Source organism: Camelus bactrianus, chromosome 24 (assembly GCF_048773025.1).
Source record: "Camelus bactrianus isolate YW-2024 breed Bactrian camel chromosome 24, ASM4877302v1, whole genome shotgun sequence".
NCBI classification, from domain to species: Eukaryota; Metazoa; Chordata; class Mammalia; order Artiodactyla; family Camelidae; genus Camelus; species Camelus bactrianus.
In genome coordinates this window covers 14,955,429-14,981,716 of record NC_133562.1, presented here as the reverse complement: position 1 = coordinate 14,981,716, position 26,288 = coordinate 14,955,429, and the positions used below count along the sequence as shown (strand labels likewise).

Here is a 26,288-nt window from a genome sequence, read left to right as displayed (position 1 = left end):
CCACAAACTGAGCCCACATCTTTTCTCTTCTGTTAACTCATCATAGAGAGAATTGAAGGAGAGAAGGAAAAGCAGGAGGAACAGGCATCGTGGGAGCCTGAGCCACTGTCTGCTCCAGCACTTTGTTGTGCTTGCTGGACTCCTTCGGTCTGGTTACATATAAACCAGGGGTTGGCAAACCACAGCCCGTGGGCCAGATCCAGCCCACTGCTTGTTTTGTAGCTTGCATTCTTTGCAGGCTAAGAATGGTTTTTACATTTTTGAAAGGTTGGGAAAAATCAAATTCAAAACAATATATCATGACACATAAAATGATGTAAAATTCAAATTTCAGCATCAAGAAATAGAGTTGAATTGGAACACAGCCATACTCATTCCCTTACATATTGCTTAGGGCCACTTTTGAGCTACTGCAGCTGAGCTGAATGGTTGCAACGGAAACCATATGGCTTACAAAGCCTAAAATATTTACTATCTGGCCCTTTATAGATAAATTTGCTGACCCCTGATATATACTACTTCCATTTTATAACGGAATGCACTGTGCACATCAATTTTATGGTTCGGTGAATCAGAAAGTACAAGTTTGGCAATTTGGATATCCTGTGGTCAAGAATTCAATCTGTTCCAAGACCAGCAGGCAGTTAGGATCTTCCTTTCTAATGAATAGTTGTTGGCAGACTAGGACATAGTCTTATTCGAAAACTCTAGGGTGTCTGTTGTCATTTTCCTACCGGGGCTTGCCAGACATTGTACAGTATCTCCATCTCCCACTGACTGAAAGATCAGACCACTGGGTTTGCTTGGTCACGGGCTACCTGGAGCGGAGTGCCAGAATGGCAGCCTGCACTATTTCGGAGCAATTTCCTATTTCAGGTCCCACTAAACACTGCCAGCTTACGGAGTTGCCTAGTGAATGGGTTGGTACAGCATGCCTAATTGTGGTATATACTGCCTTAAAAAACCCAAAGAGGACCACGAAAGACAAGTGATAAAAGGTACAATAGCTTCTCTCTCACTTCAGAAGGGATGTCCCAACATGCTCAGACCACTGGCCCTCTAAATGTCACTGATATTACGGGGTCTTGAATTTTCACAGCGTTTTTCTCTCACTCTTTGGCAAGCACATGTCTTATCCCTTCCATAGGTGTTGATCCCTAAAAAACGTTCTGAACACCAAACTCCTACTCGGAGTGTGCTTCCTGGAGAACTCAACTTGTGACCCTCTGGGGCAAGGCTGAAATGTATACTGTGGTCCCTGCTATGTAAATGCAAGCTGTTTCTAATTTCATGCACTGAAGAAAATAGAAAAGAAGGTATTTTCATACCAGTGCCAGAGGATCTGTTGATTTGCTTCAGGAAAGATACCATACCTGGAACCACAGCGATGCTAGGTACCACCATGTGATTGAGTTTATAATAATTTGCTGTCATTCTCCATGGCCTTCTAGCTTTTGTCCCAGCTAACAGGTGACATATATGATTTGCAGTAGGAATCACAACCTCTGCATCTTTCAAGTCTATTAATGATAGCACTAATATCTGGAATTTTCTCAAAAGCCAATATTGCTTTAAGTTTACTAGCTTGAAAGGTCAATTCCAGGTTTTCCTCTATTCCTAACATAAAAGCCCTCACTCCATGGATCAGGGAATCAACATGGAGCTCCTGCCATTTATTAACTGTATATACTTCAGCTATATATTCTAAGATGAGAGGGGAACCACAGGATAGATCTACAGTACCACTGGACACACTATTAAACAAATTTGAGCCAAAACTCCATCTATCACTTAAATTCCATTAATTTCCATCTCACTGGAGGATCATGGCTGCATTTTGGGTCTCCAGTGATTAGTGATTAAGTTCAAATTTCTCAGGCTCACTCATGTCTGCCCAAATATTCCTATTTCTTGTCTGAAGATCTCATCTCTTCCCTATCATAAAATCTGAGTGTAAATTCTGTCATGGCCACAGGTCCCTCTGAGTAAGTCTCAGGAGAAGATTCATGATATATATATATTGTGTGGCCACATAGCAAGCTTCTTCTCATAAACTGGGTCCCTCTCAGATAATGAGTTCTGGGCGTATGAACTATCTTAGGTATAGGAAATTGGTAGCTGTTTGTCAAGACCTACAACAGTGACTCAGGGCAGATTTCTGACTCGCAGCCTTGGGATTTTCTGCCTGAGTATGTCAAGCAGCATCTGCCTATTTATTTCATTTCTAGGGACACTCCCTGATCTATTAGTCATTGTAACTAGTCCCTACAGTTCAAAACACTCTAAGTATTATTCTGTCCCTTTATTTTATTTCTGATAATTGTGCCTACCTTATCTCTGATGATTAAGCTCGACCATCTGGCCTCTCCTAACCCAGAGTCCCATTATTCCTAGTGATACCAGAGAACTCAGTTTGTGTAACCCCCCACTATCTCCTCTGGCCTGGGAGAACGGCCTCCACAGAGCAATTCAGAGATAGTGCTCCTCCTCAAAAATGCATTTCACAGTGACCCAGTGAAGGGTTCACCCCAGGGACGTGGCTAGGGAGCAGCGGATCCGTGTCAACATTCCCAGGTCCATGAGCCTTCAGACTCACTCCTTCCTCAACAGTATTCCAGAGAAGCTCTGACATTTTGACTTTGTTATCTGTAGGGTATGGTTCAGCACAAACTTTAATAAACCAACCTAGACAATGATTATGCCACCTCTGGGTGCTCAGGACACGTTAAGGAAAAAAAAATCCTGGGTAAATAAATCTTTCTCTCTTGGTCCTGCATTTCTGTATATGTTCCTTAAGCGTCTGTTGATTAGAAAGTTTTTGTGTCTCTTCCAGTGAAGAGGCATTTTGCCTCTCCTTCCATGTTATTTTAGAATCTAGCTCTCATTATGGGCTTAGAAGGAATGAGAAGAATTGGCATCAATTTGTGAGTTTCCAGGTAATTTTAAGGACCAAAGTTTCCAGACCTGCCATGATGCTAATATGTCCCTACTCTTTGTTTCAAAGTTTTGTTTCTTACCCAATATTATAACTGTACCCTGGGCTTGGTCCTCAACAGTATCTGTCATGTAACTATAAGAAAGAGGCTGCTCTAAAGATGCCATGGGGGGATTTCTGTTTCTCCACACATATTCTTTATTGAATTTTCAAAGCTTTTAATTTCCCTTTTCCCCTACGTATGCTCTCCAGGGCCAGAAGAAGCCAAGTGACTCCACAATCTTTATACTCACGATTGTTGCTATAGCAACTATGTGCCACAGCCATTTACTGTCCTGCAGCCCTTATCTTCCACTAGTCTTCACCCTCTGCCACTACCACAATTGTAATAATTGGAAAATCATCAAGACACCACATCCTACTGATTATCCATATCCCATTTCTCCCTGGAAAAGTTTTTGTTCCTCCACTCCTCAAATTTTTAAGAAACCACTCCCAGAATCCTATTTTGAGGGTCCAGTTTCTTGGGTCAATTACATAATAAAATTATAGTCAAAGTCCAGGCAGGAAACAGGTGGCATACACTAATTAGGATAATTCTAGGAGAATTTAATAAAGGAAAAATACACAAAGGTGAGGGGAAGATGGAGGAAAACTACAAGGGAAAACAGAACTTTGCCAGAAACTAAATGTAAGCTCTGGGCCCAAAAGCAAGAGGGGAGAGAGTAAGCTCCTGGGACTCAGGGTCATGCAGAGGGCCGCCTTGAGAGTAGCAGTGACATTATAAGCCCTTGTTCATTGGCTAATTGGAATATTTCCATTAAGGGACATTTTACTTCCTCAGGTATTTGGTTACTCTTAAGATGCAGTTTGCATAAAAAATAGCATAATGCTTGATTTTTTTTCTCTGTATTTACCGATTTTAAGAATATTAGACTGGTACCTTCTAAAGGTGACCAATATGTTTGTTCATGATGATTTACTTGATGTACGTCAATCCAGTTCAGATACTGATCTCAGACTGGCCAGGGAGAACCTACCCGGTTGGCTCCTGAGTCCTACTGAAACATTCCTGTTAGTCTTGGATTATGTCCTTGCTTTTTGGTATGACAAGATGTTCCAGGCTCATACTGTAAAATTCTTGCCCCCTAGACCTGTAATCACTTATTTCTTTAAGATACAATTCCTTCCTGTGGGAAGTTGTGCTCTAAGACCACAATCTGAGTGCTAAGGGTGCTGACTGCTGCTATGATTGCTACTGTTTCTCAGTCTTTTCAGAGGACAGAGTTAAAAAAACAAACAAAATGTATTTTTTTAAAGTTCCTATTGATAAGTTCTCTCAAAATCAAGACTATAGGGTTTTTACTTCACCTCTTTGATTTTACTTCTGTATTTCCTTTTCCTCACACCAAAAATCCAAGTAAACAAAGTAAGCCAGCATACTTCTGTGATTTTTCCCATGATATCCCATCAACAGAATAGCAAGAGCAATACTTCCCGGACACATTTAAAAGTATATGTTGAGGAATTCCAGAAATAACTTTTTGGGAAGCGTCTTCACTACGCTGAATATTCTGTCTAAGCAGGCTAATGCAAGAACATGATATAGGAGTTGTCAGACTGGATGTACCATAATTTATACCCAAAATGTGGCGAGCCCAGAATAAGCAGGTTATATGTCGCTTAGGTATATAAGGGGCCAAAGGCTTTAATCACATGTCTGTATGTGAAAATGTAAGTGCTAAGCAAGCAACTTGCAAATATTTTTAATAATAAATCCTTCCATTGAGAACTTACTATAATTTTTCTTTTCCAAATATATATTATTAATAAAACAAATCAGCTATATAATGTTTACGTCAAAAATACAAACATTGGTGTGATATTTCTTTTGTGTTCCTAATATATAATTCTAAACTACAAAGTTAAATTACTGCTAGAAAGGGCATTTTACTAAGTGGCAGGGGGAACATGACTGGCTGATCAGGCTGACGCAGGGAGAGCACTAACATGTCTCTTTACAGCTTACCCCAAACTTCAATGGTGAGTATGATGTCAAAGGGGATGGTTATCAAGAGAAGAGGCAAGAACACTGCCCAAGCAGTCCCTGTCTGATGGGGTCCCCACAAGAGACAGGACTCCTTTCTACTAAAGGGATCTCTCTTCTACGATGAACAGTGAGGAGGCTAATGCAGAATTTACTTATTTTAATCCCAAGATTTGGATGAATTTTTCTATCATCTTGCAAGCTGATACCTGGTATGTATAGCCTACGAATTTCTTTTCCTGTCATTTAAGCCACTAGCTCATGTCATTTTTTTTCCCAGTACTTTTTCCTACAGGACCAAAAGGTTCAGAAGTAATTTGCAAAGAAAAACATTCCCAGGCATGTGACTTACCTTGACAATATTAGTCTTCATTAGCCTCCTTGAAAGGCCATGTTTTCTTAACTTTATATCATGCTCTTTCCCCCACTCACTAAATTTGGTCTGAGTCTGTATTAAGGGCTACATTATTGTCTGCTCACTTCCAGAGAAACTGCTAAGCACTGAGAAAGAAAGCACTTAGCTGCTTTTAGTCATGATCAACAGTTTGCTCATAAGAGCCTAAAAGGATCAGACGAAGTGGAGGGGGAAGGATACAGAAAACCTCTAATAGATCACCACAGGACTTTAGAGTTTGTTTGTAATGGTGACTGACAGGTACACTCATAACTGATGGTGCTGTAACTCTAGCTGGGGTGCAACTGTATGTATATTTAATGGACACTATCATTACGAAATTTATGTCACGTCCTGCTTTAATGCTCCTATAAACTGCTGCACAGGAATAGAAGGAAATGACATTTGTGTTCTCTCTAATCTCTGTCTGGGGCATTAGCCTCTGCCTGGGGAACGTCTCTACCCATTTGTCTCAGTATTGGTTTGGGAGTAGCACCGAGGTGGTATTAAACAAACAGGTATGAGCTAGGACATTTTAACCCACATAGACAAATCTAATTTATTGTCTTTGGATAATGTGCTTTTCTAATAATAATAGAAAAGGTAAAGGAGTAATAATAACAGTAGCGGCTATAAAAATAATAACCATCTAGCAGGTGGGCACTATCTTATTTAACCACTCGTGTAGGTATCTTCACCCTTGTTTCGCAGCTGAGGAAACGGTGGCCTGGGAAAATTGAGCAACCTGCCCAAGGTCACTCAGCTCGTAAGTAATTAGACGAAAGAGTCAAGTGCAGGCATATCAGGCCACAAAGACAACATATGGGAAGAAAATTCTTTATTGTCCTCATCATGTACATGAATGTTCACCATCAGCATTGAATTTGCTGTCAACTCTCTCATAGGTCATAAGCATTAACAGGGAGATTTGTAGCCCAAGCATCAACATCAAGGAATGCTCTGGACAACGGATGGGGTTGAGGGGGGTCATTCAGTATAATGAGGCATAATCCCTGTTTTTTAGGTGTTTGGACACTAAGAGGAGTACTCATTCTAGGAAGTGGACATGCCTCAAGTAAAAACAATGGTGTACATTCTGAAGTAAACAGTATGACCCTAAAATAAAAGACTCCAGTAGCAAATAAGTCATATTCTAATTTCAACATGATGTGTTTTCAGAGGCTGTGGGTGAGTGAAGTAAGACATATGTAGACTTCATTATGTGCTCACGTTGGTTCTGGGGGGTAAACTGGGGGTTAGTTCCAAATGCTTTACTTACTGAATCCCTGGCCTAGGATGACGGGCTTAACCTCTCTGCCCTTAGTTTTTTCACACATTAATATGGATTAATAAGACATACCTTGTAGGATTATTATGAAAACCGAAGGGAAAACGTCTTTAAATTTCCTTGGAATGGTCTAAAACATACTAGGCTTTCAACAAGTATTGGCACTTAATTTTTACTCTTTTAAAATCCAATTCAAGAAAGGCTTGCTAAGCATTCAATTATATGGTATGCAGTAACTGCAAAGCAGATTTAAAAAGTGAGTGAGAAATAATCCACCATCAGCTGGAAGGGGGACAGATGTGTAAGCAGCTACCTGCAACGTGACACTAAAAGTGCTATCTTAACAGAATGGACAAAATGGGGACACAAAGAAAGGAACGGTTCATTGTTTCTTCAGGATGTCAGAAATCTTCTGCGGAAATGGAAGAATTTCAAGCTATATTTGAATGTAGGGAAAGAAACGATATTGAATTTGCAAAGTTTTGAGAGTAGGCAAGGTTATGTAATATTGATCTGCATGACATCCATCCATCCATCTACTCATTCAAACATTCACTGAAAGCCTGCTGTGTGCCAGGTGCCATTACAACCTGCTGGGGTTATAAAAATGAGAAGGCATTGTTTTTCCTTCAAGGAACTCACAGTATAGTAATTGATAACAGATACTTTGCATCTTTATTCTGAAATTGCCTGTCATTTATTTTTTTGAAAAGTGTTAATAATACTTTATAATACTTAGACATACTTGTAAAAATGATCACTGAGGCCCGTAATTCAGATCGGTAATAAGGTACAATAGAAATTCTAGCACTGTTGCCATTTTTTCACAATACGTTACACCACAAAGGAAAAAAATGCTTTGTAAATTTCTATTATTGTTTTTTTTCTTTCACCCTCCACAAAGTTAAGATTTCAGTCCAGGTCAACTTCTGAGCTTCAACTGTATGCACTAAATATACAAACCTGCACAAGGTGCATCTGCCTTCAAAGAGTTTACATCTTGTCGAGGGTATGAAATCATCTCTCTGCAGAGATGATGGCAAAATTCCTCCCAAAGATTTATCATCTATGAAAACTTAGATGGAAGATAATAGAAAGCAAAGTAGAATTGATTAAATTGTTGTTTTAGACTACCTGCAGAATCATTTCTGTCCTAGTTTCTGCAGGCACACAAGAAAACCAAATTAAGTATTGGATTTATTGCCTGCTTTGGGCATCTTGACATGCTACTGTGTAAACTTACGTCTCTGTTTCCTTGGAACTGTTGAACACAGGCATCTTGCATTTCTCACGGAGGAATTTTATACCAAAGAGACACAGGAGATTAAGGCAATAAACAAACTAGAGTGGCTTAAGTAGACCAGACATTCTTCCATCATAAGACAGCTCTCCTGTTTCTCAGATCAGATTTTTTTTTTTGCAAATCCATTGTTTTAAGAGACATGCCTAAAACCAATGGCACAGAAACAGATAAATAAAATAGTAGAAGATATATTAGGCAAATAGCACCCAAAAGGAAGCTGTTGTAGGATATGAGTATCAGAGAAAATAGAGAGTAAGGCAAATAGAGATAAAGATGACAACATAGTAGAAAAAAGGAACCAGCCACCAAAAAGATATGGCAAGCATAAACCTTTATGAGCCTGACAACAAAACAAAACAACAAAACCAATGCAGTGGCAAGTAGAAATTGACAAATTCACTATCATAGGAGGCAATTTTAACAAATCTCTATCAGAAACAGACGTATCAAACAGGACAGAGAACATTTCAACAGTAAAATTAATAAATTAGCACAAATGGACGGGTATAACACTCTGCACTGAACACACAGAATACATATATACATCCTCATGTATATTTTCCAGTACACATGAAATATTTACATAAATTGATCATAAATGAGTCATAATAGAAGTTCAATAAATTTTGAAGAACTATCTACTAAACACATTTCCTCACACAAAGTTAGAAAGCAATAATTGGAAAAAAAACAAAAAGCTCCAAGTTTTAAATACATTCCTAATAAGTCATCAGTTAAAGAGGAATTCACAATAGAATCTACAAAATACTTAGACCCAAATGGTAACGAAGTGCTATATATCAAAACGTGTGGGGTAAAGTCAAAGTGGATCTTAGAGGGGAATTCAGGGCCTCTAGATAAATTTATTTTAAAAAAAATGAAAGATTGAAAACAAGAAGTTAAGAAGAGTTAAACAAGAGTTAAAAAATCAGCTTGAGAGGTTAGAAAAAGAACAGAGTAAGCCTGAAGAGAGTGAAAGTAAAGCAAATTACAAATTAATAAAATAGAAAATTAAGAAAAAGTAAATCAACCAAGCCAAAAAACCCTAGTTCTCTCAAAACAACAACAGCAGCTAACAAATTCCTAACTCTCTAGGGAGATTATTAAGAATTCAAAACAACCTAAAATGTGTATCAATGGAGACTTACAGACTATTCATGCAATGAAATGTACAGGATGTAATAGTTAGAAAGAAGATTAGAGATTAATGACCAGCATGGATAAACCTTAAAAATATGTTTGGTCAAAAAAAGCAACTTGCAGAATATGCGTACATGTATCATTTATGTAAATGTCAAAATCACGCGAAGCAGGGCTATATTCTACTTATAGGCACACACACGTGTAGTAAAAATGTGGAAATGTTCATGGCAACAACAGAAACCAAAATCAAGGTAAAGGTCATCACAAGGGAAAGAGGGAACAAGGGAAATGGGATTGGGAATGGGGCCAGGGAGGGAGGCTTTTTCTGCATCTGCAACGTTTTTCTCTAAACACATCTGAAGTGAATAAAGCACAAAGCTACTATTTGCTTAAGCTGGGTGGTGGGTAGATGGGGAGTCGTTTTATTCTCCGTCTGTTTCTATGTGTTTGAAATAGTTCATGATGAAATTTTGAAAGTAAAACATCAGTTAAATTACTTAACCTTTTGTTTCTTTTTACTCTCCTATCTTTCTCCTCTCCTCTCCAGTCGTGACACAAAGGTCCCAGGTTTACCAGCTTATGTATCCATGGAGTTACACAAATATTAAAATATTCCACCCCTACTTGTACATCTGAAAAGCCTCAAATCCTCTTCAAGTTTCTCAAGAACTTTCTGGAAATATTTTGCCTCCTTATTCAAATCATTGCCACCAGCCTTTTGAGGGAGGCCTAGGCAGAACACCTAGCTCTATAGGTACCCCAAAAAAGAGGTAGACCAGAAGGCCCCAAAACTACTTTAGGAAGAAAGGGACTTCAGATTATGATGAGTAAATGACCACCGGAGGTATCTTTCACTTCAACTACCAAAGCACCATCTCATTGATAATGAACTCTTTTTTTTTTTTTCTCCTCTTTTAATCCACCCTACTCAAGGCAGGATGCAAGCAAATCCCCTGGGGTCATTGCCACTGATCCCGCTTCCACCCAGTCTGCTCTCTGACCCACACCTGCCCCACCGCCTTCAGTTCCCAGGCCCAACCCATGTCGAACTCAGCCTCGCAGATAAGTAAGGAAGGTAGAAGGTCCTCTTTCCCCATAGTTCACGTGAAACAAGGATTTCTTCCGAGTCAAGTGTGGAGTTTCAATCCAACTGGATGTGAGTCATCGAAAATATGACAAAAACCTACTACTAAACAATTCTTTGCAAATAGGCCAAATGAAACTTTCATACTTCTTGAAACAGTCATAAATTGTTGGTGTTGAGAATTAAAGTTATTTTACACTGTCTTTATAGACAAAGGTACTTAATGGCTATATTAATACACATAATGACAATAACTTTACTGTCTTCATTGCAGATGCCTTTCATTGCTTTCTTGAATCTTTGCTAAACATAAAATAAAGCAAAAAAATAAAAGTGCAGGCTCTATCCTTAAGCTACTATAAAAAGCTTTTTTAAAATTGAAGTATAATTGCTGTACAATATTATATACATCACAGGTGTACAATATATTGATTCACAATTTTTAAAGGTTATACTCCATTTATAGATATTATAAAATATTGGTTATATTCCCCATGTTGTACAATATATTGTGTAGCTTATTTTATACCTAATAGTTTGTACCTCTTACTGCCCTACCCATATATTGCCCCTCCCCTTTTCCCTCTCTCCACTGGCAACCCCTAGCTTGTTATTACCAATGAGATATCACCTCATACCTGTCAGAATGGTTATCATCAAAAAGGACACAAATAACAAACATTGGCAAGAATATGGACAAAAAGGAACCCTCATACACACTGTTGTTGGGAATGTGTATTGGTTGCAGCCACTGTGCAAAACAGTAGGAAGCGCCTTAAAAAACTAAAAATAGAACTACCATATGATCCAGCAATTTCACTCCTGAGTATATATCAGAAAAAAAAAACCCACTAATTTGAAAAGATGCATGCACCCCAATTTTCTTAGCAGCATCATTTATTTACAATTGCCAAGATATGGAAGGAACCAAAGTGTCCAGCAACAGATGACTGGATAAAGAAGATGTGATATATATTATACACACACACACACACACACACACACACACACACAAGGGAAGACTACTCAGCCATATAGAAGAATAAATTTTTTGCTATTTGCAGCAACAAGGATGGACTTGGAGGGCATTATGCTACCTGAAATTAAGTCAGAGAAAGACAAGTATTGCATGGTACAACTTACATGTGGAACCTTAAAAAAACAACAACAAAATAGTGAACCCAGCAAAATAGAGACGTGGACTCACAGATACAGAGAACAAACTAAAAAGCTTGCTTTTAGTCACTAGTTTAAGGCAATAGGGTGCAGTCTTTTTAGGCCACCAAAGGAGAAACAAAGGCACATGCAGAATGACTGTTAGGTACATTATCTGGATACAAAAGGACTACTTAGGCAGAATGGTGGCTGTTTGGCACATTACTTTATCAAACCCCAAACAAATTAGATTTCTGGAATTTTACCATGTTAAAAAAAAAAGCTGGAAGAACAATTGTTTTTAAGATGCCTTTTTACAGTAATCTGGGAAACTTAATGTTTTATAAACAAAATGTTAACACAACCTCTCTCTGTATCGTCCGGTGTTGTACAATGCAGCCCATGTTATTGGACCAGTAAAAGTTTCCATTTGATACCAGCGGGACAATATGAAATGCCTGTACCTGAGTAATTCAAACGGAGTATCTGTTGGCTTAAATTAGCTTCTATATATGTTTGAAGCAATATTCCCACTGGTATATATTATAGATGGTTGGAATAAATACGGCAGGAGGTCTCGGAAACCAACAATGGATTTCTCAGGACACAGGGAAAACGCACGTCCCCGTATCCACTTTCATGACAAGAAAGGAAAACAACACTTATTAGCACAAATTTTATTTTACCTTATGGTTTTCCTTCCTTCCCTCGCTCCCTTCCACTCACAAACCCCCTCCTTCATCATCTTCCCTTGGGGTTTTCTGTTTATCCCTCCTTTACTGTTCCCATAGCCCCCAGGAACACAGTTCTTCCCCATTTCTGTAGTTCAGTCATCCCCAAGAGGCTCTTTTCTTGGCACCTGCAGCTCTCCATCACCTTTTCCCACATTCACCTTGCCTTCCCATTTTCCCATTTTCAGGTTTCTCTCTCAGTCCTACCCTATCTTTTACCTTCTCTGTCTCCTAATCAGAAAGGTAGTAGAGAACACATTGCCATCTTTACTTCCTGGGGAGCTTGAGATGGATTCACCCCAGAAGATGGGACTCCTATTTCCTTTGTCAATTTCCATTTTGTATGTTAACCATATAAATGTAAGCAAAGCAGAAAAACCCACAGTGGCCAACTGCACTCTTCTGTGCTTCATTAACCCTGAGAAAGGCGGTGTAAACTGCCCACTGAGGGGGTTCCCTGAAAATCAATGGCACCACCAAAACTCACACATGTATCAATGACACCCAAGAGCCTGTAGTTCACATAAAAGCAAATTAAATACACCAATGTATATCTTGGCATCAATGAGACTTACTCGTAAAAAGAACAGTATTAACTCTTTTTTCTGGATGGAGTTATGACTAATACGAAAAGGTCAACCGCTTTATTAAATGACTGCATCTTCCCTGTAGACGTGGGATTTACTTTTTGACATGGCATAAGCAACACCTAATTTAACAAAGTTCTGAAAGCACTAGGTATATTTCATTAGGATTTTATGTTTTTCATGAAACAATCCTTAAGAAAGTATTCTTGTTCTCTGCTTCTCCCTCCTTGGTTTGTTTGATCTGATCTGGTGACACTTTTTTAATGGCAGAACAACAGGACATAAGTTGATACACTCCCATTTGATTTAATGTCTTTGAGTACATACAAATAATGTTGGATGATTCTATACTAAAATAAAGTTTACAAAGTAACTTTCTAGACTCCGAAGCAATTTGGAAGTCAATATTTTCTCCCACTATTAGAAATATAAAATGTTTAAATATTGAATAATGCATGCCCCAAAGAGTTTGATTACTCCCTTCTTGGGGAGTATTATTGTACTAAAAGATCCACCCTCAAACAAATACAAGGAGCAACTGAAAACTTTATTACCTTTCCTTACAGAGAGGAATGGATCATATAACCTAGACTAAATGAAACAGAAAAGCCCTTGGAAAAGACACATGGCACCGATACTTACACTGCCTAGCAATGGGATGGTATTTATTCCCTGAAAGATCTCCAAGGAGGAAAACCTGGCAATGTCTCTCCATACTCTATACAGAGATTGACCACTTTATGGTAGAATTCCTTCTTAAGCTTAATAGAAATCTTCAAATGTTATGCTATTACAAACACATTTCTGGGTTTAATATATGTGTGCATAAAACTCCTTTTCTGAGATTAGGTTAATTTATTTAGGGCAGTTTCTTCAAATTTAATTGGTGGGTAGGCATTTGAAGTCTCATTAAAAATAGCCAAGTGCATTTAAAAAAAGATTATACCAATTTACATTTCTATTCGCAAGATACGAAAAAGCCCATTTCATCATATCTTTGACATCCAAACTGCTCCTGATGTTTCAAAAAAAAATGCTTTGCGTAGGAATAATCCACCAAGTTCCTAGCATTTAGGAGGGACTGGTGTTTTTGTCTTCCTTTCTTGAGATGTTTTGGAGAGTATAAAAACTGCTAGTATTGTTACCAAGGAGTCGTGGAGGGCTGAAGAGGGTGGTCTGCTTCCCAATTCTGCATCATTTGGATTGTGTGACCCTTCGTGAATTTCTATTTATTTAACAAATCTCTGTTTATCTATTACTATGTTCTAGGCTCTGTTTTAGACTCCGGAAGCAAAAATGATTAATACACATTGTTGCTCTCAGGGAGGTTACAGTCATAACTGAACTTTTTATCTAAATAGCAGAACTTAAAAAAGCAATTTGTATACTGGTCTATTATAAATAATTCTAGAGAAAAGTCTTCTAAACTATCTCTGTTGTTAATGTTAGTTCTAAGTCATATTTCAACAAATATTTATCAGAACCTGTCATGTGCAAGGCATATGGGTACCTGGGAGATGGAAGGGGTACCTAAATACATGTGAGACATTAGGCATGCCTAGGGGCAGACAAATCTCCACGGGTCCCCAGGGTTTCTGCACATCTGTGAGCGGAGGTATTGACAGCTTTTGCTCTGGGCCGTCTTTTCAAGGATGTGTGCACATTGAACAGCCGTAGAAGGTAGAGAGATAACGTCTCCCTTTGGAGCAGAGGGCAGTTTCCTTGTGGGGAAAAGGTAGGTCAGGCTGGCTTGTTAAAGATTTGGTTTTCCGGTTGTCTGAGCCATCACACAAACTCACTGCGCAGGCAGCATCCACCTGGGCCATTCTGAGCCACCCCATGGGACTCGGGGGACAAGGAGAACTGCTGTGAATGTGAAGTCCATGCTGCCTGATGAGCCAAGAGTAATAAATCCTTTGTCTCTGATCCAATAGTCTGCTGTGTTCTGCCAGCATCCATGACATTGTGGCAGGCTAATTTGTTAGCTCAAAAGCAGATAAAATCTTGATTGTGCCATCAAGAAATTTACTATTTAATAAGGAGTTTGAGAAAAGCACACAGATAACCATGATATATTATCACTGTGGTCACAGTTACCCAAAATTCTACAGAGAAGGGCAAAATTGTTTCTGACCAAGAGATGGCATCATGTAGGAAGTTAAAGGAAGGAACCTGTACGGGAAAAGGAAAACATTCAAAGAAAGATCACTCTATTCCTATTTCTCTGACCATTCTTTCTCAGTGTCTTCTGCTGGGCCCACCTCTGTTGTTGGAATCCCTCAAGGTTCTGTCATTGTCCCACTTCTCTTTGCCATCTCTGTCCTTTGGGAAATTTTATTCATTCCCATGGCTTCCACTACCAAATACGTATCCTTGTCCTTAATTTCTTTCCAAACTCCAGCTCCCTGCGTCCAACTGTCTACTTCACATCTGGATATTTTACAGGTGGCGCAGATTTAACACATCCAGAATTGAACCGATTCTCATCTTCTGACATATTCACGAGTCTCTCCCTTCCTGTAACCATTAAAGGAATCATCATTCCCAGGGCCTCAAGAAAGAGATCCACAAGGAATGCTCTATGCTAGGCAGGCATGTAGTCAGAGCAAAGAAAGTCAGTTTAACAGGATCAGTGTGAGGTGAATAATGTTGCTAGAGTCTGTCAAGTATTGAGACTGTCAGTAAAGACTGTCTTGATCTGGGCGTTGTCCTGTCTCTTCACAGTGACTTCGCTGTATCTCCACTTGACCTAGAACGGGTTGACTTGATAGTCTAATATTATTATTTCGATTTCAAAATTCTTGTTGGCTTCTCATCCTTGTTTTTGGACACGAACCATGTCCTACACATACTGGATTCTGTGCAGGTCTGGTTGGTGTCCAGGGGATTCATGATCATTTTTGGAGAGTTATTTTATCCCGCAAAGTGAATCAATAAACAGTTCTGAGGACTTTACCTCCTTAATAGATGTCTTCTATCTGTTCACTTATTCTCCTCTCTAGAATACATTGTCCCGTTTCAACCCTTGATCACCTACCACCAGCTTTTCCGACTGCCTCCTCTTTGTCCTCTGTTTCTTTCTTTGAATCTATCGTTTATAATCTTTCCAAAACATCCTTTTCAAAAATTCAAACCTAACTAACAAATTCCTTGCTGAAGACCTGGAAGTAGCTTCCATAACTGACACCACAGATCACCTATTACAGGTCCTTTATGATAAAGTTCAGGTTCCTTCACAGGCAGACAAATCTCTCCTGTCTGAATCCTGTCTAACTCCCAGCCTCCTCTCAGCCACTCCAGAGCTCAAATCTCAAGACACAGCAAAACCAAACTGATTATAGTTCTTCCCACATAATAGGCTGCTTCTCGCCTCCATGCTGTTACTCAGACTGCTGCTCCTTTTCCCTGGGGATCACGTCTTTGTCCTCTCCCCGTGTCCCAGCGTGACTTGGCTGATTCGTTCTCTTGCATGCTTCTCTAGTTGGTCATCTCCTCCAAGAAGTCGCATCCAATTCCTTGCCAAGTAAGAGGCTCCCTTTGTAGTCTCAAAATACCATTACACATCTCTAACCTTTATCGCACTGGATTGTAATTACATTTATTTACTGTGTTTCTGGCTCTCTTACTAGATTAAGACGCTTGAGCACAAGCATTCATCTTTGCATCCCTATTGGCTTGAATAGTGCCTGGCAGGTAAGTGTTCAATAAATATTTATTGAATGAGTGGACAGATAGATGGATAGATAAATGAAGTGTGGGAGATGAGCTGTGAACATTTATATAGCAATTTAATCAAAGTACATTTAAAATTTTAATGAATGGAAAAGTGGACAGACTATAGTATGGTGCTCTTTTGAAAGGGCATTAGTTACCATAATAAACATATCAACAATAGGTTAGATCTGGCTGCTGTTCCAATAATTATTATAAATATTTTTTCTCCTTCTAAACTGCAATAAGTTAGACATATATGTAATAGATAAATTGGAATATAGTTAATATTTTCAAATTGACATATTTAGCCTTTTTTAAAAATGGTAAATACAAAGCATTTATACCTAGCACATATAAAGAGCAAAGTTTATATTACTATTACATATGTTTGTCCTTCTTCTCTTTCTCCTCCTGCTCTTTCTTTCTCTTCTCCTTTTTAGGGAGTTCATCCCCATTTATATCAATTCAAAAAAATATGACAAATGACTTGAATCCTTGGGAAAGACTGGACTGTGACTTGCAGGTGTTCAGGTATGACTCTGAAGCACGTGGTAAGGAAGGAAAATGACTACAGAGACTAGATGACATAGAATGACAAAATATTTGAAAATAGTAGGTAAGACTTTAAATTGTTGCTACAAATGCAATAGTGAAAAAAAGACATTTTAATCATCTGAGGTACAAAAATAAGGCAAGATAAATGTATTTCAAAACAGAATTTCGGTGAGAGTTTGGGAAGGAAAGCAGAGATTTCTTTTACAATTACAGAGTCAGAACAGGTACAGTGAGGAGACCTATCGTTAAGTCTGCACAATCATTTTAATGGTACCATCTCCCATCCACTATACTAGCTTGAACAGCTAGAGCCAAGTGGAACTCAATGGTCTCCCCACCACATGACTTCTGAGCGCCTATTCAAATGTAGTGTGATTTCAAGGGCAGATCAACTTAAGCTAGATATGTTTATCTCTCCATAGATTTAACGGTGAGGATGAAAAAAAAATTAAAGGTATTAATTTATCTATAATAATAAAGTCAAGAAATAGAAAAAATTACAAGTCAGGAATTACAAATGTAGGTCTTGAACATAAGCACGAAAAGCATTATCTTCATAATTACATACATAAACATTCCCCTACTGCTTCTTATTTTGACATTCGGTGGCCTCTTACTGTACTGCACTATTTTTTTCAGGTAATTTTCTTGTTAAATTCGACCTCATGTCGTATTTAGTAATGGCTAACTACGCTCAATTTTTGTTACTTCTTAATACTTGTTTAAGTATTTTCAAAAGCTTTTGCTTAATTATGTAAAAAGAAAAGATAATGTGGATGCTTCAGTTTCCAAGCAGTGGAAGTAAAAATTCATACATTTTGGGGAAGTAAGTTGGCAATATGTATCAAAGCCCTTTAAAAAAGTTTATACTTTTCTAATACAGCAATTCTCCCTATAGGAATTTAAGGGAGGAAATCATGAATATGCCCAAAGATTTACCTATAAGAACAGTCATTAAGATGTTATTAATAATAGAAAAATTATAAGCAATAAAAATGTCGAATCATAAAGAGCTGGATAAACTATAGTATGTTCATATGTGGAATACTATACAGTCATTTCTAAAAAAACACAATTTGGAATACATAGCAACATGGTGGAATGAGTGGGAAAGGCAGGCTACAAAATTAGAGGCTGAACCAAAGATGAAGAGTCATACATTGTTAACTCAGGATGATGGGATTATAGGTCATTATTTTTCTTCATTTGATTTTCCATATTTTAAAAATTATATAAAATAGACATTTAAACACCAGTTGGGAAAGTTCTTAAATTTGTTTCTGAGGAGAGGGGGAAAGGCATAAACTCTTTAAGAAGTGGGTTTGAGAGTGGGTAGAAAATCTACTAGAGAAATTAAGTATGATCTAAGCAATTCTAAGTAAATTAAGGGGACACCCCAGCCTTCATAAGCCAAGACCTTGAATATGAGAGCAGTCATGGAAGAAAGATGCATTCAGTTTGGACCAGTGTAGCCGGGTGTCCAGAAGAGATGCCCAGCAGAAACACACTCTTTCTCTTTTCACTGCTTACTACAAAAGAGGGGTGGAAACATATGATGACCTTTCTTCAGCAGATTTGTCAGCAGGGAGCTAAAATCTCATTATCTTTCAAGGGAGAGACTTAGAAATGGAACTGCCTCTGACACTAAAACTCCTTTGAAGCTTTAAATCGTCAGAACACCACAACAAACTTGTATGTATCCTGTGAAGACTTTTGGCACCAAGAAATTTTTAATAATAACTATTATGTAAGCATCAATGAAAACAAAATGAAAGGTTTTCTACCTGTGCTTTGTGACATTAAATACGTTTATTAAGAAAATATAAATTATGTCATGAACCATATACTTTTCTAGGTAGAAAGAATCTTAGCTTATCTCCATAATTGATATAGGCAATTAAGCTTCTATTTCTTTAACTCATGTTAAATGTATGATTAAAAACAAGTTATTAATATATGCAAAATGAATAATTAGTGATTTGTTAGTAATTGTGTGTATTTTTTTTAGTAATTGTGCTTTATTTTAGTAAAGTACTTATTAAAATTATAGAATTGTATAGCTAAACTAGGAATCACCTAACTACTCCTTTGGAAAGCTTTGCACATAGTTTACAAAAGTACACAAGAGCCAGGACCACTATTCATTACCAGCAGCTTCTCAGACTAAAGTCATGTGCTTGCTTGGGAGGAAAAACACAATTTACAAAGAGCTATCTTCTTCATAAACCCAAACCTATAACCTGTAAAGTTACACACACACACACACCCCCCCCCATGATGATCATTTTGGTAAATTCAATAATTAGATTATCATTTGCTTTTTATATTTTTGATTATTTTTGAATTTTAGAAGTTTCTACAACTTCAGCTATAATGTTCCCTGATCTGCTAAATTGCAAACAATTAATGCACAAAAAGAACTATTACTTAAAATGGTGATTTTTAACACCGTAGTTTGTGTTATGGACTGTGAAATAAAGTTAGTAGATCATTACTAATGTTAAAAAAATTAAACAGAAAAGAACAGATTAAAAGATCAAGATTCAATGTGCATTAGAAATATACAAAAAGTATTACTTTGGAAAATTTTTCTTTTGGAAAACTTTTCTTTTGATTACATATGTATGTGTATACACGGTTGCAACATGATACGTATTTTTTAATGGGGATATGTTGTATATTATGACAAAAAAGCAAACGTGTCCTAAATCCAATTTGCAATTTGGGATATTTTTCCTTAATACGGATATTTTTCCATAATATTTCTATATTGACACTGTAATATATGTATTATTTGTTGATCTACGTAAGAAAGGCACATCTTATGTCAAAAGGAAGAAAGGAAGAGATGACAAAGTAAAACTCTGAATATGTTTTTAAATCCTTCCTAAAAGTACCTATATGGGATATGCTTCCTTATAGTCCTTCATTTATCCATTTATCCATCTCTTGATAGATAGATAGATAGATAGATAGATAGATAGATAGATAGATAAATAGGTAGATAGATAGATAGATGATAGAGTGACAGACAGATAAAGAAGTAGGTTGATTAATCTATCCATATAGAGAGAGCTCACTATGTGCCACATACTGGGGATGTAAATATAATAAAGCAAGCCCTTCTGCGGGTAAAGTCCTGGCAAAGGAGACCACAAATAAGCTAACAAACAACATGCTGACAGTCTTAGTAAGTGTTGTAACTGATGGTCTAGAGGTACATTTCTAGTTTGGTGACAAAATTGCAGAACTTGATTTCAATAAAATTTAAAATTTCAGATGAATGTAAAGAATTGGGGGCCAATCTAATAGTAACCACTGTTGTATGGAATCAGAACCTTAAAAATCTTGAAAATGTCTAGACCTGATGAATATTCACCATTCATAACCCAGAGAGGCAGTGTCCTATGAAATAACACAGAGTGAGAGCATGGCTCAGGCCACTGATTACTCAATCCAGCAAAGATTAAATGAGCACTTTCCAGGTGCCAGGCATGGGAGCAGGAGCTGGAGAAACAAAGGCAAGTAAGATCCATGTTCAGCGGCCACAGGTAATTGCGGTCTGGTAGGGAAAGCCAATGTGAAAACAGACAATAAATCATAGTGCAATCAGCACAATTACAAGGGGTATTGCCAGGTATGATGGTGACACAGGGAGAGGAGGGGTCAGCTCTTCAGAGGTTTCACAGCATTTCAAAGGAAGAGCCTTTTATCCACGCAGAGGGCTTTATACTTCATTCCACTGACAATGAGGATACAGATACTGTACACGGCTTCAGGCATAAAGTGATTCTTAAGTTAGCTCTGGTGACAGCATGGAAATTAGCTGAAAAGGAGACGAGCTTAGAGACCCAGAAAATCACCAGGGCTTATGAACTTTGATATCACACTTGACCGTTAGCATATTATGTGACCCAGGACATTCCGATAAGAGGAGAACCAACATGTAATATTTTTATCTTGGAAAGCTGATAATGCAGAGAATTCACGAGTTATGTGTGTGCAAACAGAAGTTTCACAGTCAGGAAGCTGTGAAGTGTCCCTCGTAGGAGTCCTGCAGTACTATGTGCCAGGTTCACTCCTGGGCTTACAGCATCATTAGGTCAGTGTATGGAGAGTCATCATGGCCACTGTGCAGACCTGCTGGGGAGCAGGCCTGGCTTACTGTGGACCAATAACCCCGCAGACTCAAGACTGGGCGAGTGAAGTCCCACAGCTTAGAGCAGGCATCTGGGTTTCCTGTCTGAGGAACGATGCTCTTTGCCCCTTGCCAGACATAGCTAGTCTTCCAAAATCGCATCATTTCCTCACAACTCCATGGACCTCTTTATCTCTTCCCTAATTCTGTCCCTTCAAAACCAGTACTTCTTTTAATAACCCATAGCGCTTCCTATGTGTCAGGCCCTGTTCTAAATGCTCAACATACATGATTACATTTTCATATTAACCCTCAGAAGTGAGAACGATTAGTATTATCTTAGTCTGACTGGGCTGCTATAACAGAATATTATAAACTAGGGGGATTATAAATAACAGAAATTTATTTCTCACAGTTCTGGAGGCTGGGAAGTCCAAGATCAAGACGCTGGCAGATTCGGTGTCCGGTGAGGGCCTGTTTTCTTGTTCATGACCTAATCATCTTCCAAAGGCACCACCTGGGAATTAGTTTTCAATAAGAATTGTGGGGGGAACATAAACATTCAGTCTATAGCAATTGTCCCCTTTTTTCAGAGGAGGAAACAGCAAGTTGCCCAAGATCTGAAATAGGAGCAGAGCTACCAATCAAACCCACATCATCTGAGGCTAGAGACAATATTTTTAATCACCACAAAATGCTGCCTCCCACAAATCTCAAATTAAAAAGGTGTTCACTAGAAACAAGAGACCAGCACACTGAATTTTGCTTTACAGAAGATTTTTCTTGGAGGTTCCTTTTTCACAAACTGCAAAGTCTTATGTAAGTTTTGCCCCTGTATCCAGTTGTTACGCTTTTATATACCTGGTTTGCATTGGCCCCCAAATCTTAAGAAACACACTTCCTCATACCATGTTTGGAAATGCAGTTCAGCCAGAACAAAAGATTACCCTTCTCAGTTGATTTTCTTTTTTCTGCAGTTTAACCAAAACTCTCTCTGTTTTACAAATGAGATCTTCCTCAAAGATCTTCTGCCAGGACAGGAGACTTATATAAGAATTTGTAGCTCATTAAAATTTCTTCCCTTTAATACTCAGATTAAAATGAAAACTTTTCTGTAAGGTCACCAATAAGAGCAAATCTAATTTAAGTTCTTTACTGGTTAAAAAAAAATGTACTGCTTAATCTTTTTACTTTTTTATCTTGTCTTTAGGTCATAAGTCACCAATTCTTTCGTGGGAGGGAAATACTTTTATTCCCTGAAGCTTTTAAAAGGATATAATAGTAGCAGAAAGTTATTTTTTTAAAAACCAATCTACTATATAAAGTTTTAGGACCTACTAATTGGTTGAAGGACCCCTGACTCTTATCTATTCTCAAATGTTTCTTTTATCATTTTTGGAGTCTGGGCTTTATTTCCGGAAATGACTGATTATTTGGATAGAAAAAAAAAAAAAACTGGCACTTAGCTCCTTATAGTTTTTAAAAAGTCTTCTTTCTGTGAGCAAACTTAGAACTTTAAGGACTTGTGATTCTGAGTAGAATATACACTAAAATCTTTTCCATTTTTTCCCCCCAAGACTTCTCCAAAAACTACTGCAATGACACAAAGGTCAAAACTTTCAGCAAGAGCGTTGTGTAAGTTATCGCCGGTGCTTCAAAGTGAGAGGACACAGAAGTAGGAGCTTCTCCGTGTTTTTCTTCGATTGCTATGGAGAGGGTTATTCACTGGCACAGACCTAAACCAGCCCATTGATAGGCAGCGGATGTTTTCAAGTCCCCTTGTGCGGGAGAAGCAGGTGCTTGTTCTGCCTTCTCATGCACTGAACACTGAATATGTGTGGGAAAATATAAAGTATTGACCTGTAACCCTTTCACCTAGCAACCATTCACCTCTGCTGGTGTACAGTAATGCTAAAAAAAAAAAAAAAATCAGCACATAAAAAAGAGGTGCCTAAAGAAACAGAAATGCTCTAGCCACCTTTACATTCTGAGCTCCGTCTGCAGTGAGCAGGCCCTACTCAATACTCGGGGGGAAACAGACCGCCTGTCATGGAAAGCAGACTGTGGGGTTGAATCCCAGCCCGGTCTTCTACAAGTTGTGTAATCTTGCCAAACCACCAAACGTCATGGTAGGCATATCTAGAAATGGGGAATTATTCCAACCTTTAAAATTGGGAGAGAAATGAGTGAGGAGAGCATGCGACAACAGCTGGTCCCTGCCATCTCCCAGTAACCCTTGGCGTGTCTGTGGCTGCTGGTGGCCTCATCCGCCACAGTCTCCAGCAGCTTGTCCACACAATGACGGCACTAAACCGACGGTCACCCTCCCTTGTGTGGGTACTGATCATTCGTTACCTTTCTGCTTCTTGGTGCTTCGGCCTTTTTTATTCCGCCTAGCAGCCAACGTCTAGACTGGCGGACTAACTTCCAGCCGCGTTTTTCTAGAGTTGTAGGGCTGGCAGTGGGGGTGCGGGGGCAAGCTAAGGAATGCTCCCCGCCTGCCTTTCCCCTTTTCGTCTGTCCGTGGCACTCTCAAGAGATGGGCACCGAATAGGTCTCTGCTGCGCCCTGTGGTGGCAACTCCAGTGCCAGGGTGGGGGGTGGACGGGAGAGTGCCCGACACGACGGCTGAGAAAGAGCCTCGAGCTCGCTGCGTTCCTCCAGGGCGCCCTCCGGAGAGGCCCTGGGCAGCGAAGGAGTCCGGGCGCGCGGTGGCGCCGGGCGAGGCTGCAGGGCGCCGGAGCGGTCGGACGGGGGAGCGAGAGCTAAAGCTTGCCGAGCGCGCCGAGCCGCCGGCGCCGTGGCCGGACCGTGGAGCCGACGCCGCGCCGAGACCGCCCGGCCGCTGGGGGCGGAGGCCGAGCGGGAGGCGGGGCGGGGCGGGGCGGGGCGGGGCGGGGCGGGGCGGGCGGCGCCGGGGAGGCGGGGGCGGGGGCGGTGTCTCCCGGAGCTGCGCAGGCGTTGCTCGCACCTTGTTGATTAGTCAGTGCTGGGAGCGCTGCTATGGCGTTTCTCAGACCCGCGGCTCCTCCTCACACGCTCGAGGCGGAGGGAAGGAGGGGTAAGAGGAGGAGGAGGCGAGCGGGCGGCCGCCGCAGCTGCAGCAGACCCGGGGCCAGAGGAGGAGGCGGAGCGGGAGCCGCCGCAGCCACCCCGGCCGCCGCCGCCCGCCGCCGCGGGGCTGCTGCGAGTCCTGTCCGGGCTTGAGGGCGCGCGGGGCGCTCCAGCCATGCCCCGCAGCGGCAGCTGAGCCAGCCGCGGGCCCCCTCCCTCCCTCCGTCCCGGCCGCCGCGCCCCCCCGTAGCTGCCCGCGGCCGGAGCGCCCGGCGCCCCCCGCGCGCCCCAGACCGCCAGCGCGAGCAGCGGCTGCCGCCGAGACGCGGGTGGTGCCGGCGGCGGCGGCAGCGGCGGGAGCGCGGGGCCGGAGGAGGCGGGGAAGATGGACCCGGCGCCCTCGCTGGGCTGCAGCCTGAAGGATGTGAAGTGGAGCTCGGTGGCCGTTCCGCTCGACCTGCTGGTCAGCACTTACCGGCTGCCCCAGATCGCGCGGCTGGACAGCGGTGAGTCCCCGCCCGTGGACCGCAGTCTCAGCGCGGGTGTGCGCGCCTGTGCCCGGGAGGGTGGGACCGGGTGGGGAGTGGGCTGCCCGCCCCCCAGCGTTGGACTTGGCCCGAACGACTGCCGCAGCCCTGGCGCGTTGCTCTCAACTCCCCCCAGCAGCCGCTAGAGATGTGAAAATCAGAGCCCCTGCAGTATAATTAAAAAGGACGCAAAGAAAAAAAAAATCATCAACATAAGGGAAATCTCTGCGGATAGTAATCTTGGAGGCGAGCTGTCCCTCCCCACCCGCCTGCAAGAATTACTCAACCTGGGAAACCCTGATGAGTTATCTTAGGCAACTTTCTTACAGAATAATTGTGCTTTCGGTGGCATCTTTATTTTGGATGCTCTCCTCCCCCTCCCCCAGGAGAAGCAGCAGATTTTAGGGGGAAAGCTCCTGGGTGACCAATGAAAGGGATCACATTTCTCAGAGACCTTTTATTACAGCTTGTCTGTTTTGTTTAACTGAACTGAAAGTAACTTAGGGCTGTGTGTAGAAAATGTTTTCAGTAGAAGTGATGGTATGCTTAAGGTTAATTATTAGCTTAGCACATTTCTAGCCTGGAAAAAACTGAAGTCACCAAAACCTATATTGACTTGGAACCTGAGCTCAGAACTAAGAAATGTTTGTGTTTCCTGAAATTGGACAAGCAGAAACCAGCCAAACATCTCCCAGCTGTTTGTTCTTCAGGGTGACATCTGCAAACAGATAGATGTGCATGCTGTCGAGCAAGTAGATACCTTTCAGTTTGAGAGTTGTCATGTATAAGGTGGCAATTTAGGTGTGTTTTGTCCCTTGTGTTTTCGTAACAACTTAAGTTGATTTTGGCTTCCTGCGATTTCAGACTGTACGCAGAAACAAATGTATTGCTCTGCTGTGGGGCTGCTGGAAGCACCTGGGCCCAGGCTGGCAGGCAGGCAGGCAGGCAGGCAGATAGTGCTGTGGCCACTCAGGCCAAGTCAGAAGAGCACTGAGCAGAAAGATGTCATCTCAAGTCACAAGGCCTTGGGTTACTCCTCCTTTTCTGGAGTCCAGGAGTGCGTAACATGAGATGTATAAACGTCCAAAGGCATTTTTGTTCTCTTTCTTATCTCTGGGGTGAGATTAGGCATTTGAAGTACTGATGTGAAAAATAAAGGCAGGAAAGTTCATGAAAGCTGGGAAACAGTCTTGCTGTGCTTGCTAGCTTGTTTGATTGGTGGTGGTAGTGGTGGGCTTTGGGAATAAACTAGGAGTTTTAAAACTGGGAATGAAGTACACATGAATTCAGGGAGGGGCAGGTGTTGTGTTGAGGCATTTCTACTTAGAGTAGGGGTGTTTTAAATATGGATGTGTAGATCTGAATCAGAGAAAGAGTGTGTGTGTGTGTGTGTGTATGTGTGTGCAGTGTTTCGTTTACTGTGCAGAATTATGTGTAGTGGAATGTTATGAATCCTCACCTATTCCAACCTTCTCTCATCTCTGCACATGCCACTAAAACTTTTTAGCCAGGCAGCGAGCATGACGCATGAGGTGTGAAAGTCACCCAAAAGTTCCATTAAACTAAAAGTTTAAAGAGGCTGAATGTCAGTTGCAGACATAACTTTTAGCTTTATTATCCGCTCTCCTTTCTC

At 40.4% G+C, this 26,288-nt stretch overlaps 1 protein-coding gene and 1 long non-coding RNA gene across 3 annotated transcripts in view; one reads left to right on the top strand and one right to left on the bottom strand.

Annotated features, from left to right (window-relative positions):
* Positions 1-23,890, bottom strand: part of LOC141574908 (uncharacterized) — a 139,617-nt gene extending 115,727 nt beyond the window's left edge. For both annotated transcript variants that reach the window (XR_012502039.1, XR_012502040.1), the window contains exons 1-2: positions 23,430-23,890; positions 21,488-21,591 (exon numbers count right to left, since the gene is read on the bottom strand). This is a non-coding gene — a long non-coding RNA (uncharacterized LOC141574908). The remainder of the gene's footprint in view (positions 1-21,487; positions 21,592-23,429) is intronic.
* A 166-nt stretch (positions 23,891-24,056) lies between these two features.
* The window catches only part of GAREM1 (GRB2 associated regulator of MAPK1 subtype 1), a 167,770-nt gene continuing 165,538 nt past the window's right edge, over positions 24,057-26,288 (top strand). The window contains exon 1 of the mRNA XM_045510475.2: positions 24,057-24,634. Coding sequence (XP_045366431.2) covers positions 24,514-24,634 — 121 coding nt within the window. The 5' untranslated portion in view covers positions 24,057-24,513. The remainder of the gene's footprint in view (positions 24,635-26,288) is intronic.